Here is a 16,819-nt window from a genome sequence, read left to right on the forward strand (position 1 = left end):
CTTACTCGGGACGCCCTTCATCATTTGAATGGATCACCAGAGTCTCAAGTACTTCATGACACAAACAAAGATTTTTGACAAACAAATGAGGTGGGAAAAGTTTACTTTTGAAATTTCATTTTCACATTGCTTATATTCCTGGCAAGCACAATCAAGTAGCCGATGCACTCTCACATAGACCTCAATGCAATGCTGTATCAATAGCCTCTCACAATGATCTCTATGGTAGATGAGTATGATATTGAACGAGATTTTTGAGATGTTATGTCTGCCATAGCACTAGGGAAGACGCAAGAACCATGTGTGGTTCAAGATGGCTATCTTCTCTATGGCTCTAGGCTATGTGTTACTAAAAGTTTAAGAGATAAGGTCATGTATGAATTACACGCTCTACCATATGTTGGGCATAAAGGGATTCACGCAACAATGAATACAATTGAGAAATATTTCTTTTGACCTACAATGAAAAGGACATACAAGAATATGTGACTCAATGCATTACTTGCCAAAAGATCAAATATGACCGTGGGAAGCAACCTAGTTTACTCCAACCACTCCCAATTCCAGATTCTACATGGGAGAGTATCGCTATGGATTTTATCTTTGGCTTACCAAAGTCTATCCATGGGAATACATGGATATGGAAAATAGTAGATAGGTTTAGCAAGAAAGATCATTTTATACATGTTAAAAATACTATTAAGGATGGATCCACATATGACACAACTATTCATCTCTTAGGTCTCAAATATTTAAGTATCATGGTTTGCTAACAAATATGTTTTCGATAGGGATCTTAGAGTGACCAATAATTGTTGGAAGGGACTCTTTGAGAATCTTGGAACAAAGCTCAATTTCTCGTCAGCCTATCATCCTCAAGTGAATGGGCAAAGTGAAGTTATGAACTCCATTGTGCTTGATCTACTCAAAGCCTATGTAGCGGAAGTAAACCAACACAACCAATGGGAGAAGTATCCTCCTTCAGTATAATATGCATAAATAAATATTGTGCATTCTTCTATAAGTAAAGCACCTTTTTGGGTAATCGGAGGTCAAAAGTTCCCCCCATTTTGAAAATGCATGGGAAGATCTTCACTACTGATGAATATAGTTGTGACCTATGTGATGCTTTTGCTAAGATCAAAGAAGCTATCTCTATCCCACAACAAAAGCAAAAGGCTAGTGCTGACAAGCACAGAAGAACTCTTCAGTTCAAAGAGAATGGTTGGGCTCTCTTAAAGTTTCCCAAAGCTCGCCTAAGGCACACTACGGGAAAAATTTGGCAAGGAGAACTAAGCTACCCTCACATTAGCCAATCCATAATGCATTCTATGTAAGTCTACTAAACGGATACAAGGGTGATCCACCAAAAGATCCAGTAGCACAAGATCCTCCAAAATTTGAAGGGGCTTAAGAAATATTGCAACCCGAGCATTTCATCCACCACAAAGACAAGGTGCTACACAATAGTAAGGTACTACATATGGATCTTATTAAATTTAAATATTACCCTACTGAAGATGCTAAATGGATGCAGGAGCCACAATTGAAGGATTGTCACTTGTAGCTACCTAGAATGAATTGCATGCAAAGCCCGAATGTTTTTACATTGATGTGTTCAATGAAAATGCAATGAGGAAGAACATAATTCTCACTTTTGAACTCTGTTTTCCCAAGTTCCCAACAATACACAGAGTGCTTTGGGGACCAACTCAAGCTATATCTCTTGGAGGATCAAAGTGCTTTGTGATATTTGTGGATGATTTGTCAAGAAAAGTTAGGGTCTTTTTTCTCAAAAAAAACTTGATGGATTTTCTTACTTCAAGCAATTTGCTATGCTGAAGAAAGAATGTGGAACTTTCATCGACAATCTCAGATCACATCCAAGGGGGAGTGCAATTACAAGGAGTTTGCAGGATTTTGTTTGCTATTGAGAATGCAAGAGCCATGCACAAAAGTCTATTAGGGTGAAGAAGTCACAATAATCTAATTTATTTAATCAATTCAACACCTATAGAAGCTATTGAAAAATTGATTCAAAAGGAGGAACACTCATATATCAATACAAATTTTTATTGCTAGAAGTTATTGGCCGGTTCCCTACATGCATAGCTTCAATGAAAGAAGGAAAAGTTGATTGTTATGGTGGTTGACACCTTTGTGATTATTGGTTATGATCCTCATTTCAAAACAAAAGATGAGTAAGCCTAAATTTTAAGAAGCTCTATGACACCTTTGGTGGGCCTTGGGGGGTTCATCTCTAAGAAATTGCCCATACAATATGCACTCAAAGGGTCTTTAAAAAACCCCTTTACTTACATGTGATACTTACGTGTCATGAGGTAATAAAATGATCCCTTTTTCTTGAAAACCTTATGGGTTTTTTTCTCAAATTCCAACTAAAAAAACCCTTTTCTAAATGTAGTCCTATAAAACAGTAAAATAAAAATACCCCTTGTTTTGAGCTTTCATGGTATAATACCTTTTTATAGGTGACCACCTAGAGACGTGGATTTTACAAATCTTTGTTAAGCTATGAAAAAAACTCCCATTGAAGTTAAGGGTACAATCACCCGTGTTTAGTATCATCCATAGAGTCTATAATTGGTGATTCAACTCAGGTTGGGGTTGTCACATTTTTTGGGTGTATGGACCATAACGTCACTAGATCCACTCTAAATGGACATGTGGGTGTTTATATCACTCCTCCAGTTCCCTCACCTTCAAACCGATTCCTAATGTTATCCATTTGGATACCCTTACTTGGGGTTAGCCTCGTTTGGGCTTTGATTCCCCATTGACTATGGGAATTTGTCCTTTTAAACCTTTGCACCTCAATGGAAATAACTTGTTGGCGTTAAGTACATAACCTCTATAGGCTCCCTTGGTGCCTCGATGAGTGACTCAAAGGATATTTCCTGGATGGGGCTATGCCTTGTCTAGCATTGGAAAGAGGTATGGCTTGTAGATGCCACTAGATATAGTACTAAAGTGGGATTGCATACCTTAATGGTGCAAATGTAATAAAGAGGATTTGATTTGGCTAAGTTTTCTCCAAAAGGAGAGGATGATCTCAATATGATGGTATAAACATTGAAAATTTCAAAAGTTAAGGAGTAAAATAGAGGAAGCATGCATAATGTGCAAGACAAGGTATTGGAATTACTAAATGACACTAGATATGGTACTAAACTGGACTTGCATACATCAATGGTGAGAATGCAGTCAAGAGGATTTGATTTTGCTAAGTTTTTCTCCAAAAGGAGAGGGGATATGGTATAAACATTAAAAATTGGAAAGTAAAGGAGTAAAATAGAGTAAAAATGCACCATGTGCAAGGCAAGCTATTGGAATTGCATGAACTACTATTTTTAGGCACTATACTAGTAGGATATAAATTTATGAAAGGGTGTGAAATTATAGGTAGCTACAAAAATGAGGTCAGGAGGGCTAATATGGGGTACATCCTTTGGTTGACTCACACCTATTGGCCAATGGGAGAGGGGACCTGGTGGAAGGCTAGATATGCACATGGTGTCAGTATTGATTAGGGTAGTAAGAAGATCATCATACTCATTTTTTGTGCAATCCATCTTGTTTCCCATTTGTGTAGAGTTTGTTTGTGGCATTGGTAAGATGACAATGGTGAAACCTTGCACCTTTTGCAGGGTTTCCCAAGGTTGATATGGTTTGATGGGAAGGCTTTGGGTCAGGCAAGGAGCATGCATGGGTCTTGGGGATGCAGTGCGATTGCTCGGCAAGGAGATCCTTCCACGGGATGCAGATGCAAGTCTAGTCTTACATGGATCATGGCCTTTCTCGCTCAACCATGTGGATTTTTTGGTTGGTGGATATGCCTACAGAGATTGTTTGATTCCTTGATTCTTGATGGTTGGATTTATGTTTTTCGGTTTAATGACATGGTGAGCAAGGCAATTAATCTAGAAGGTCTATCCCCTTGGTGGGTAACCCCGTGCTGTTTCGGCTCTAGAGGTATGATGGATTTCTTTATGGTTGGGTGGCTCCCATATTATCTGATTTATTTGTCTCAGGGTGGCTCCCTTTATCAAATGATGTATGGGATGATGATTCTTTTGCAATGACCTTGTGTACTTGAGGAGTCGTTTTCTTGCAATGACCTTGTGTACTTGAGGAGTCGTTTTTTCTGACCACTAGTTATTCTTTTTGGCCATGGCTCATGTTGAGCATCGAGGTTCCGCATGGGTTTTTGGTGATAATATAAATTAACACTCTAATTGAGAGAGCAATGAAAAAAAAAACAAGGTCAAAGTTCACTACGGATCACATAAGGCTATGAGAAGAATTTAATATTAAAAGGTTTTTTTGTGAGAGAAAACAAGAAAGTGACACTATTTTTTAAAAACATTTGTTATCACAACAAAATATTATGTTTCTTGAAAAAAGTGAAACAATAAACTATTTAGACTAGAATACATTCCAAATACATAAAAAACAATGTTTGAAAACCACTTGGAAGCATTGTAGCAAATTGAGAAAAAAAAAGGTGGAAGAGGACGAGAAAGATTGTGTGTGACCCAATATTCAATCGTCCTCTTTAAAGAGCTCTAGAGGTACACAAATGTCAACACCTCTCACAAAGACTTAGAAAAAATATTAAAAAAGAAACTTTTTTGCCATGTGGCACTAATCCACAAGCTTTATCCAATGGTCCACAATTGCACAAAAAATCCAACGTTGCACTAAGGATTCCTTATGTAGTCCAAAAAGATGACAATGGTGAAAGGTAGGATCTCGTACATCTTGATTTGTGTGAAAACCCCTTCTCTATCCTTCCTCTCGCAAGCCAAGTGTATAGGCACTTAAAGCCCTTTTAAAAAAGCCCCTTCCTATACTCATGCAATATGATATTGTATAGTTTAATGCAAAAAGTGGGAGGATAATGTCTTTTGCTACATGTGTTGGGAATGGGCTTTAGCCTAAGATCCTCTTGCTATAAGATGATTACCCCATGACATGATGCCTATGATATGATAACCTATCTACTATTTTATTTTATTTTTCCAAGAAAAAGATCCTTCTATTAGTTAATGAAAACTGCCCATAGGGCTACATCCACCTCTGCAAGAGAGGGCTACAACAAGCATGATGGGGAGACTCTCCCAATGAAAAAACAACATATATACAATGGGGCTAGATCAAGAAATGGGAGGAGGGAAGAGCCACACAGGTGGACAGTAGTGCCATCTGAGCACCCCCTGGACCATGGTGTAGAAAGGCCCAGGGCGCCAGAGTCGAAGGAAAGCCTCGCGGCGCTCCCGCATGCGGTCGGAGATGCCCTGTAGTCCCTCAAGCTGTCCTCTGAGAGTATGGATCAGCTCTAGCCAAAAGTCACGAACAGTCTCTGCTGGTGGCACAGGGCGAGCTTCAAAGATGCGGAAACAACGGGCCCGCCAGATGAACCAAAGAGCTAGGCCGCTGATGAGCTCCCAGCACTCCTTTCTCTCACTGCACCACTCCTGTGGAGTAAGGTCTGTAGCAGGCTGGAGTGCAGGTCGCCCCCCCCTGTATCACTATCATCCTACTGGTGGAAGATAGCTCAAATTGTAGTGCCGGGGCCGTGAGGGTGGACCAAGCCGCTGCCCCCCAAGTGTACTGTAGAGCCGCGGAGAGGGCAGGCATCAGCCGAAGAACTCGTAGCCACACCTGCTGGGCCGAAGGACAGTCCCAAAGACAGTGTCGCTGACTCTCCACCAACTGGTCACAGGTTGTACATGCGGCCGAGAGACCACTATGCACAAGCCAGCTCCCTACTGCTGTGGCTCTGTGTGCAACCAACCACTGGAACAAAGTGACGCGCCTCGGCTGTCTGGAGTCCCACAGCCTCTGCCAAAAAGCTGCCAAGAACACAACTGTGAGACCCTCCTCCTGCCAATGACGTGCTGCAGCGGGGCGGGCCTCTCTCTGCGCTGCAAGTATATGACGTCCAAGCCGAACAGTGTACTGAAAGAAAGGGACTCCTGGGCGGTCTGCAGAAGAGAAGGGATCCCTCCATAGCCACTCACTAGGGTCCCACTGTACTCGTGCTAGTGGACAACACTCCCAAGCCCATAGCCTCCAGTGTCCTGTCTCGAGAGCTGCTGGGTCAGGGTCTATGACGCAAGTCCTCCCACAGATGCCCACAACTCGGATCCTCTGGAAACAACACTCTGCTACCTGCGGGGCCTCTACTGTAACTCGCTGTAATCGTCCCCCACCCTGAAGCTCAAAGAACAAGGCTGGGACAGTCTCTGAACAAGCCCTGACTGAGATGAGAACCTCCAGTCGTGTGAAGGCTCCCATCCATCGGGGTGCTACTGGCTCGAGAGGCGTGAGCCACTTAGCTGGAACTGACTCTGAGATGTCCTGATACATGCTCTGAACCCCTCTCATGCCCTGTAGCTGGACACCCTGCACCTCCTCTGACAAACTTGTGAACTCTAGCCAGTCACCTAGAGAGCGCGTTGGACCTGCTGCCATGGGACCCCATGACACATGAGGCCTACTCCCAACCAAGTGGCCTCTCTGAGTGCTAACCATGGGGTTCCAGACGAGGGGCTGTCGTAGGCGCTCCTCCGTGCATGTCGGTTGTCTCTGCTCTAGGCCACGCCGTAAGAGCTCCCAAGAGCGAAGCAAACTCACAGCGAATCGGTCCTCCAGTCTCCTGCTCAAACCAACTCGGCGCAACTCTGTAAAGATCCATCTGGTCGAAGGTTGCCAAGGGCCTCCTGACTGAGGCACCCTGGCACGAAGCCTCTGCAACAAGAACTCTTTCCAGGGCTCCTCGCCTGGAAGAAGTCCTCTAACGACGAACTTCCCAAGAAGGGCTCTGCTCTGCTGTGCTGGATCAATGATCCCAAGCCCTCCCTGAGAACAAGGAAGTGTGATGACCGACCAAGCCACCTTGGATCGGGCAACCTGAGTGTCGCGACCTGACCAAAGGAAGTTCCTGATCAGCCTCTCTACCTGGATGATACAAGAACTCGAGAAGATCCAGCAAGAAGTGATGTACCACATAGTTGCCAACAACACCTGGTTGGAAACTACTACTCTACCAGACAGCGAAAGTCGTGTTGAGCTCCAGTGGAACAGCTTTCTCCTGATGGACAGGAGAAGAGGAGCAATCTGCTGCTCGGGGGACAAATCCAAACCAACCTGACAACCCAAGTATCGAACTGCAGTCCTTGGGGGAATCCACCTGAAACCCTCTCCTGGCATTCACTCTGGCACAGGAGCACTGCCAACCGAGAAAGCCATTGTCTTTCTCCAGTTGATCAATGCGCCCAATGCATAGCAGAAGGTCTCAAGAGCCTGCCCACACCTGTGTAAATTGGCCTCCTGGCCCTCTAAGTACAAGGCTGAGTCGTCGGCGAACTCAGCGTCCAGAAGCTCATCTCCCCGTATCGGGAGTGCTAAGCCCCTCAAACCAGCCTGCTGTGACACCAAAAATCTGCTCATCGCCTCCGCATAGAACAGAAAGAGAAAGGGGGCAAGAGGACAACCCTGTCTGACGGATCGTGTGAGCATGAAGCGCTCTCCTCTACCTCTTGCCAAAAGCACCTGACTGTGAGCCTGTCTGTACAAAGCCAACACCCCTCTGATCCAAGCATCTGAAAAGCCCATCCTGCGAAGCGTGCCCTCTAGAAAGTCCCAATCAACTCTGTCGTATGCCTTCTCAAAATCGAGAAGAAGAATCACAAGGTCCTCCCCACAGAGACGTGCCAGGGTAGAAGCCTCCCAGAAAGTGAAGATGTTGTCAAGGATACTGCGTTCCTTGACAAAACCTGTCTGAGTCACATGTATAAGGCTCTCCAAAAGTGGTTGAACCCTCAAACTCAGAGCTTTGGCAATAATTTTGTAGGCTGAGTTGAGGATGGTGATGGGGCGCCACTGTCGAATCTCATCCAAGGAGCCACCCTCCTTTGGAATGAGGTAAATCAGGCCCTCACTCATGCTATCCGGCATCACTCCTGTGTGCAGAATGTACTGAAAGGCACTACAAAGATCTGGGCCAAGCAAGTCCCAGTACTCCAAGAAGAAACTGGGAGTCAGCCCATCCTCACCTGGACAACTACCACGAGGAAGGGCCCTAAGAGCCGTGTGCAGCTCCTCAAGCTGAAGAGGTATCTCCAGCCTCTGGCGCATCTCCTCAGTCACAAGACAAGGCATCTGCGCCCAAACCTGCTCCCTGCATGCATCCTGTCTCTCTGACTGGGGCTCAGCCGTCAATAGCTCACGGTAAAAGTCAGTAGCAACTGCACGCATATCCTCAGGCTCACAAGCAACTGACCCATCGGGTCTCCTCAGCTAAGTGACCTTGGCATGCGAGTGCCGAGGTCCTACTGTCTCAAAAAAGGCACCTGTCACTCTGTCACCTACCTGAGTCCACTGAGATGCCTGTCGGTGAAAGGCAAACTCATGGCGCCTCTCCTCTGTGCAAACAAGCTTCTGTGGAGCCTGCTGTAACTGCTCCTCCAACCATGGACTGTCTGGATGCTGCTTCTGCATCCTCTGTAGTGAAGCAATGCCTCGTCTGAGACGCTGCTCCTCCTCTCTCGCTGCGGCCCGTCAAGCCAAAGACTCCTGGAGCTGAGCTAGGCCTAAGGCCACTCTGTCTGCCGGTAGAGCCTGGCTGTCCATGCCCTCTGTCCAAAGAGCCTCTACCCTCTCTCTGAGTGCTGTGTCCAACAAGACCCGCTCTGGGATGCGAAGCATCGTGCTCCCACTCCTCTGCCTGTCTGCCACTGTGAGGATCACTGGTGCATGGTCCGAGAAGGATATCCCTGCCAGGATGCCCACTGATCCCCCGAAGTCACTGAAGTGGTCACTAGTGTAGAAGCGATCTATCCGCGATAGATTCACTCCTCCCACTCTACGGTCTGATCTAGAGAAGGCAAGACTCTCTGGAGGCCTCACAAAGCCAGAATGATGCCATGTATCCGAGACCCTCAAGGTCATACACAACCTCTCCCAAGCTGCTAACTCGACTCCATGCACAGTAGCATGGCTGCCTCCGATCTTGTCAGAAGGGTCCTCCAACATGTTGAAGTCCCCTCCTACACACCAATGGTCAACCTGTGGCAAAGACTCAACAATCTGTGACCAAAACTCTGCACGAGCACTCGCCACATTGGGCGCATAGATGTTCAGGAAGCCCACAAGGCCACCCTGAACCTGCAAAGTAATTCACTAAGCCCTGCCTGGCATAATAATCCCTCTGCCCACAATGGCCTGCTGCAATGAGTCCGCAATAGTCATACATACTCCACCCTGGATGCCTCCAGGTCCAAAAGCAGCTGACCAAAAGGAATCATAACGTCCACGCAAAATCTGACCACAGCGCCAGATGCGGCTCTCAGACAAATGGTGCTCCTGGAGCATAAGGAGATCAATCTCTCCTCCCACAAGGCAACGCTGAAGCTCCTGCCGCAATCGGCCCCGCTGTCGCTGAAACTGGGGCCCACCTAATCCCTGCACGTTCCATGAGACGATCCTCATGGGGAGCGAGAGAGAATAGATGCTGCAGCAGCAGCAAGACGGGCTATCTTTGAGGCAGGCTTGGATGGGGAGTAATCCGCATCCGAGCGTCCTCTAGATAGGCGAGCCTGTAGTGAGTGCCTGGCCCAAGCCCAAGCAGAGCGAGCCGAGCGTAAAGCAACCTCCTCTGTCCAGGAGTCCTCATGTATGTATACATAGCAAGGCAAACACTGTGTATCAGCAAAAAAGTACACCACAATGTGCCTACATCCTGCTGAGTCTGGGGGTGTCACCGCAAACTTGGCCAGTGGCCACAAAGTCTGCAGCAAATCTGTAACTCCAAGTTCTCCCATGTGGTGAGAGAACTCGAGAACCTGTGTATGCAACTATCCCACCACTGAGTCGAGGACCACTCTGTCTCGGTCCTACCGCGGAGAGGAAAGGAGAAACCAACTGCTGAGTCCAAGGCCTCTGTCCCCCTAGCGGCGAGGAACAGAGCGTGGACCCTGAAGCAGGCTGCCTCGTGGTCTGTTGTGGAATCGCCGAGAAAGCGAGTGAATCCGTAATCGAAGAAGTCCCAGCGGCGTCGGAGGTCAATGCTCGTCAGACCACGAGGGATAGCTGCAAGGGAAGATGTCTGAATCTGCAAAGGGGGCCGCAAGAAGGGCTGACCCTCTCTCGCTAGGCGACTCGTGGCAAAAGCGCTGCCAAGAGATCTCCTAGCCGCCGGCGAGGGACCAGTCTCCTGAGTCGACTGTGGTACTGAAGCAGGAGGAGGGGGAGAAGGAGTTGGGGGGGGGGGGGAGGAGAAGAGAAGCGGGGTGGGATGCCAGAGACAGGGGGGCAAGGTGGGGAGTGGGCGGGAGCAAAGGGCGGGGGAGGGGATGAGGAGGAAGAGGGGAAATCTGAAGGTGGAGGGGCTGGCGAGGGTGAAACGGAAGAGAAGGCTGGCGTAGGAGGCTCCTCCTGCTCAAGAGGACCAAAGCGGTTCCCCGTGGGAACCCACTGCTGCTGAGTAGGCACCTGAGGGCCACTCTGAGTGCCAGGCTGTCGCTGTGGCCCCTGGCGTCGACGGCCACGGGCCTGCTACCACCCCTCCTCCGCTGGAGCCCCAGGCTCGGAGGGTGGCTCAGAATCTGTGCGCTGTGTCACTGGCTGAGGCTGCGGCCTAGCCTTGGCAGGCTGGGGCTGAGGCTGAGGCTGAGGCTGAGGCTGAGGCTGAGGCTGAGGCTGAGGTGCAGGTCGTGGTCTCCTCCGTGGACAGGCCTTCGCAAGGTGGCCCATCTGTTTGCAAATGAAGCACTGGTTCGGGAGACCCGAGTACTCCACACTCTGCCTAAACCAACCCCCACTCACCCGAGGCAAAAGGATGTCCTTCGGGAGCGTGTGGGTATCTCTGACCAAAACTCGAACTGAAGGGATGCCGGCCGCCTTGGCAGCTACTGATGCTGCCGTACGAGGTGTCTCCAAAACAGTCCCGATGGCGGAGCCAATCCTGGAGAGCAGTGGAAGGTACTCCCTCCGTAAACCCGGAAAGCAAACTGAGATGGGGATGTCTGCCTCCTCTACGAGCACATCCGATGTCGGGTCAAAACCGTGTCGCCACTGTCGAAAGTGGGCGCGTGATGCTCGGATAGCCAATGGACTCATAGCTATGACCTTGGAGACCATCTCGGAAGTCTCGAACTCGATCTGGTAGTACCCCCGTCCGAGGATCTGGACATCCAAAATCTTGCCCACCTCTGCGAGAAGGCGGGCCTGGAGAAGGTCACGCAGCTCTCCTCTGCTGGGTCGGGTGCCGAGAATCTTGCAAATGACCGAGGTCGCCTGCAGACGCTCTACCTCATCGGCTAGGCTCGCTTGCTCTGTCGGTGAGAGAGCAAGTCGAATGGTGGACTCAGCGGTGTCGGGCGAGGGGGCTTCGGAGGAGTCCCTCTGAGGTGGAGCATGGGCCTCCATTAGTGTCTGCTGCTCTGAAGGAGAAGGGCGGACGAGAAGGCCAACGCTTGAGAGCTCGGCAAGGAGAAACCAACTGAGAATCCACTGCCAGGCAATTCAAACGAGGCCTTCGGAGGAGGAGGGGGGGGGGGGATAAGGGGCTGGAGCGGCGAGGCAGCGAACAACAGGGGGGGCAGCGGGCGGGGCTGCACTCTGGCTGGGCTGCGCGCAGGCTGGGTGTAAGCTCAGCAGCGCGCGCGGACAGACAGCGCACAGGCAAGGGCAGCGCGCAACAGGGGCAGCGCGAGGGCGAGGGCGAAGGGGGGGCTATGGCGCGGGGGAGCAGGAGCATGGGGGGGGGGGGGGGGGGGGGGGAACGCGCAAGAGCAGCAACGAGCATTGGAATCTTAAGTCTTAGAATGCACTGAATGCGGGATATGCCGAACCACCTATCTACTATTTGCATGAGCATACTCTAGCTTAGAGAGCACAAGCATCATGTGAGTGCATGTATGAACTATTATGGAAGCATGGAGAGTGTGTAAACAAGAGGTGAGAACCATGTGTCTGTGTTTAAAAGGAAACCCTCGTCTCCCCCCTTCCTTGATTACACACATCAAACATACATGCACACACAATGAATGCTACTCTCTCTAATCCACCCTACCGCTAACAATGTGTGCATTGCAATTTGAGCAGCAAAAAGAGAAGCACTACAAGCTATTGCAAGACTCACTCAAGGTAGTGCAATGGCCAAGAAATTTTCATTTGGGGTTCTGATCATCCTAGAGCCAAATTCAATGGGAAAGTGGGAGTGACTAAACATTTCAAAACCAAGCAAAGCTTCTTCAAGAGAGCATACGTTACAATTTGCACTCTTTGATGCATCCGCCGATGATCTAAAAAGCATTTGAAAAGACTCATAAGAAAGAGAGAACATGTGAAGGAGAGTGAGTAACACAATGCACAAACTGTTCCTTGTGTGTGCTAATAATGTAGGAAATCTTATGATTTAAGGTGTATATGGACCTTCAAGGAGACAAAAATGTTATTGTATATTAATAGTGTGTGTTCAGTCTGCAATATGGAGTGTTTGAATCAATGCAAGCGCAGGCGGCTCTCGTTACTATCATTTTATTATAGGTTGCTTTTCTAGAGTTGCATTTTGCAGCATGTTCTAGGCTGGAACAGCATACTCCTCTTGGGCTTTGATAGCTAGCACAAGCTCATCGTATGCATCGCCCCACGCATTCTTCACCTCCTCGTTCCACATCTCTGGAGGGATGCCAGCTTGCACCGTTTTCAACAAGCTGTACCTTACAACCTACACTCAAAAAACAAGATGAAAATGGAGGGAATTAAATTCTTGTAGCAAAATAATACTACAAGGTAGCAAGGAATTTGAACTCACATCATAGTGCTCATCGACTACACCGGAGATTACATGCGCATGTGCCATGTCTTTCATGGTGGATCCCGGAGTTAACACTTGCCCTTTTTGGCTCAAAGAGGAGGCAGCTTCACAGATCTGGAAAAGGATATAAACCAGGACTTATACAAGCATTCTATGTGTGTGTGTGTGTGTGTGTGTGTGTGTGTGTGTGTAGAGTGAGAGAGACTCACAATGACGAAAACTTGCAATGCATGCTTCTTGAGCTTTGCGTTCTTCGCGAGGGGCACATCACTGTCCTTCAAGAATGAAAAGAGCTTCTTAGCAGCAGGTGCTATTTCAAAGACCCTGAAAAACCAAAACAAGCACAAGAAGTTTTGGACAGATTCTCAAAATAATTCCCACATTATGACTAAACTCAACATTATGAGCTTCTGTGAGGGAGGCACGGCGGTCCCCTGTCCCCAATCGTACCTAGCTAGGTATGCGGTGCCTCCCGAGCAGAAGCTCATGATGTTATGCATTGTATGAAAAACATTGAAAAAGGCTCCCTTTTCGTACATGAGAAAAATTCTTCAATATGTTTGGACATGTGTGCTTATACATGCAAGATGCACTCTTGCATGCACCCAAACATATGCATCACTGCATTTTCTTCTGAGAGCAACTAGGTAGAAGCATGCATGTGTGCAACTCTGCGCATCCAAATCGAAGCAGATTTGAACTATGCAAAAGCAACCACATCTTTAATTTTTCACAGTTTTCAAATAACCAGGCATAACCATGTATGTGTGTGCAAGGACATTCCATTGTATCCGCACGGAAGTAATCTTGAGCACTGTGGAAAAAGAACTTACGTCAAGAAAAGGGCCATGCCATGGTGTGCGGCGTCCTTCTTGAGAATAGCCCATGTATCCTTCACCAAGGCCTCTTGCTTGCTGGTGAATGCCGCTCTCACATGCACTGCTGTGCGTAAATGCTTGCGCACCACATGCGATAGAACCTGTCTGGTCATGATGCTGGATTTAAATCTGCCCATCCCCTGATCACATCTTGCTGACCACCTCAAATCGATGCAGGGTACAAACCTTTCTGCACCGCCATTCAGTGCTTTCCCATGGCTTGAATACAAGTTATCTGCAAAAGTCTTGGTAAAATAAGCAGGTGGGCGCACTCTCTCTCTCTCTCTCTCTCTCTCTCTCTCTCTCTCTCTCTCTCTCTCTCTCTCTCTCTCACACACACACACACACACACACGATTTGAGCAATGAACAAGGAAAAAGGCGCTACACTGCATAATTGTACGCTAATCACCCTGACTAATCACTGCATAATACTCCGCTAATCACCCGGGTTAACCACTGACTACCCTATGAATATGGCACTAATCACGATTAGCAGTAGAGTTGAGAGCATACTTACTCGGTACTGGAGGTTGAACTGTGTTGATGGCTTGCATGATGGCGGTAAAGAAGGTAGTCTCTCAACAAGGTGGAAAATGACGATGGCGAGAGATTTGTCTGCTTTGAAGAAGGAGCTCAGTAGAATAGAGAGCAGCCCATAGGAAAAGACGAAAGGTCAATGGAATCAATCCTAACTCTACAAACCATACACAAACTTTCTTTCTCCAATACCCATTTTGCACCTTTCTAATGCCTAGATTCAATTCATGAAACGTCACCACTCTTACATCATACATTGCATACCCCATCAACTATTTAATGTATCTTTCCATCAAGAGGAGATGCCCATTGCGTCGCTCCAACTTGCCCCCGCCACACGCTAGGCTTAGTTACCATGCTCGACAAAAAGAAAAAACTATTTTCCAAACACCTGGAAAACCTACATGTAATATATTTTAGAGGTTGATTGAATATAATTAATGGGTTTTACACTACATTTCTCTTGCTTATGTATGTTCAAATTTAAAATTTAGAGGTAATCTCAAATTTTGTAGGTGAGATTACACTAAACCTTTTTTTTTTTTTTTGAAGCACTACAAGTTAGTTATTTGTAATATTTCACAAACAATGCATCTTAGCTTACACTCGTACCGCTTAAAAATTCAATAATGCCAACATTTAAATTTTTGTTCCTTTCTAATATTATTAACTAACTTTTCAAAAACAGATAATACCAACTAGCAACAAGAAGAAAAGGAACTACCTAACCTAAAATTTTAGGAAAATAATCTAAGAATGTGAAAACTCCTTCAATTCTCTTAAAATTTTCCTATTGAGAAAGCATAGAAAGGGATTGTGCCTTGTTAGGATAACGAGTTTTTCACGAACAATAGATATTAGAGTTGCTTGTTGGATAACTAAGTCCCCCCTATGGTTTGTTGACATAGTTGTCATGCTTTAACTATGCCATTTTTGGCTTGATTCTAAAGCCATCTCATGTTCCTGACAAGTTAATTACAATTGAGATGGCATGATTTTTATATTATTTTCAACAAAACACCAAAATATATAATTAATGTGCAACGTAATTAATATATGTATATCTCTCTCTCAAAACACACACACACACACACACACACACACACACACGTCAATTTTATCTGTGGCTCACTGTTCTGAGAATGGACACTTGCTGATATTTGACATTACATGGATGGTAGGTATAAGTTAAAAAGATTTAAGTAGGACACAACTGATAGGCTTGTTGACACATGTAATATGTATTCAAAGCTAATGCATATATTTTCTTGTTTATATGGATACAGGTGAGGACTCTATCTTTACTTAGGATCTTTTTGGATAAGTTGTTGTCCATCACCTGTCGAACTTGGCCTCTTTCACTTCAGAATAAGTCGTTCTTGACTATCTTCTGTACAAAACATTAGAATGATACCGATTTCTCACTGTAATGTACAAAAATGAATCAAAGACCGAGTTTTTTTTTGCTAATCATTGTCCTTTGTTTAAAGCCAGCTGTCTTTTGGACTGTTATGTTCTTTTGTGTATAAGTATAAGTCTAAAAACATCACTCACACACACACACACACACACACACACACACACACACACACACACACACACACACACACAGCACACAAGAGTCCGATGCTCCTCTTGAATATGGCAAGTCCAATATTTTTTTAATTGGTTTGTAAAGATGTAAAAGAAACAAGGTTCCCCGATTTCTTATTTCCAAAAGAAGAATAAATAAATCTAATAGACTAACAAACTTGGAATAAATAAAATGTTGATGAGTGTGCAACGCAGAAGGGGTGCAAGGACTGAGAGATTGGGGGGGGGGGGGGGGGGGGGAAGAGAGAGAGAGAGATGTTTTGGTGGAGTTACTTCTCACACTATGTGTGAACTCCTTATTGTTTTATATGATCAATAAGAAAGAATGAAATTAGGGTTAGTGACCAGTTAGTCTGTGATGATATTGGCCTAATGGCCTTTATCCCTAACAACCTTCCACAAAGGCCAATTTGTCAATAAGTAGAGAAAGGGGTAAGTAGAGTACGAGGTGCGCGTGCGAGAGCGTGTGTGTGTGCAGCAATGGAGAAGAGAGAAGAAGAGAGGAGACACAGGTTTTGGGTGGACTCCAAACACAATAGTGTTAGGGTTATGAGTCCTTATTCTTTTATGTAGAATGAATGGTCAGTGTTAGTTCCCGGTAGTTTCCGACCGCCCAACACTTAGGCGCGGCACATTGGGCTTTACCACCGCAACAATCTCCCACTTAAAGGACAATGTGTCTTTAAGCTGGGGTGACAATGTATATATACATATAATACAGGTAGACAATGACCATGATCATCTACCCAATGCCCATGAGTGCCCGACAATGTGCAAACCAGCAAATCGGCAGGATTCTCAGTGTGTGAATCTTGGCAAGCTGCAATCGCTTGTCCTCAAGTACCTCACGAATGAAGTGATACTTCACATCCACATGCTTTGTCTTTGCATGAAACACTGGATTCTTTACGAATTGTATAGCACTTTGGCTATCACAATGTAACACAGGCATCTCAACATTG

The 16,819-nt window shown here is 46.3% G+C and overlaps 1 protein-coding gene across 2 annotated transcripts; it reads right to left on the reverse strand.

The window, feature by feature from the left end:
- Nucleotides 1–12,469: 12,469 nt before the first annotated feature.
- HB1 (hemoglobin 1) lies at nt 12,470–14,423 on the reverse strand. Of its 2 annotated transcripts, none has more exons than XM_086493828.1 (5): nt 14,245–14,423; nt 13,681–13,960; nt 13,057–13,171; nt 12,845–12,961; nt 12,470–12,757 (listed from the first exon to the last, which is right to left on the reverse strand). In XM_086493828.1, exons 1-5 carry the CDS (start codon nt 14,279–14,281, stop codon nt 12,611–12,613), a joined length of 696 nt encoding a protein of 231 aa, XP_086349954.1. In that variant the 5' UTR covers nt 14,282–14,423; the 3' UTR covers nt 12,470–12,610. The 2 variants fall into 2 exon arrangements, with proteins under 2 accessions (XP_086349954.1, XP_086349955.1); XM_086493829.1 differs by lacking the exon at nt 14,245–14,423 and adding an exon at nt 14,113–14,217.
- Nucleotides 14,424–16,819: the final 2,396 nt, after the last annotated feature.

Source organism: Adiantum capillus-veneris, chromosome 21, assembly GCF_014529385.1.
Source record: "Adiantum capillus-veneris isolate H3 chromosome 21, ASM1452938v2, whole genome shotgun sequence".
Lineage (NCBI taxonomy): Eukaryota > Viridiplantae > Streptophyta > Polypodiopsida > Polypodiales > Pteridaceae > Adiantum > Adiantum capillus-veneris.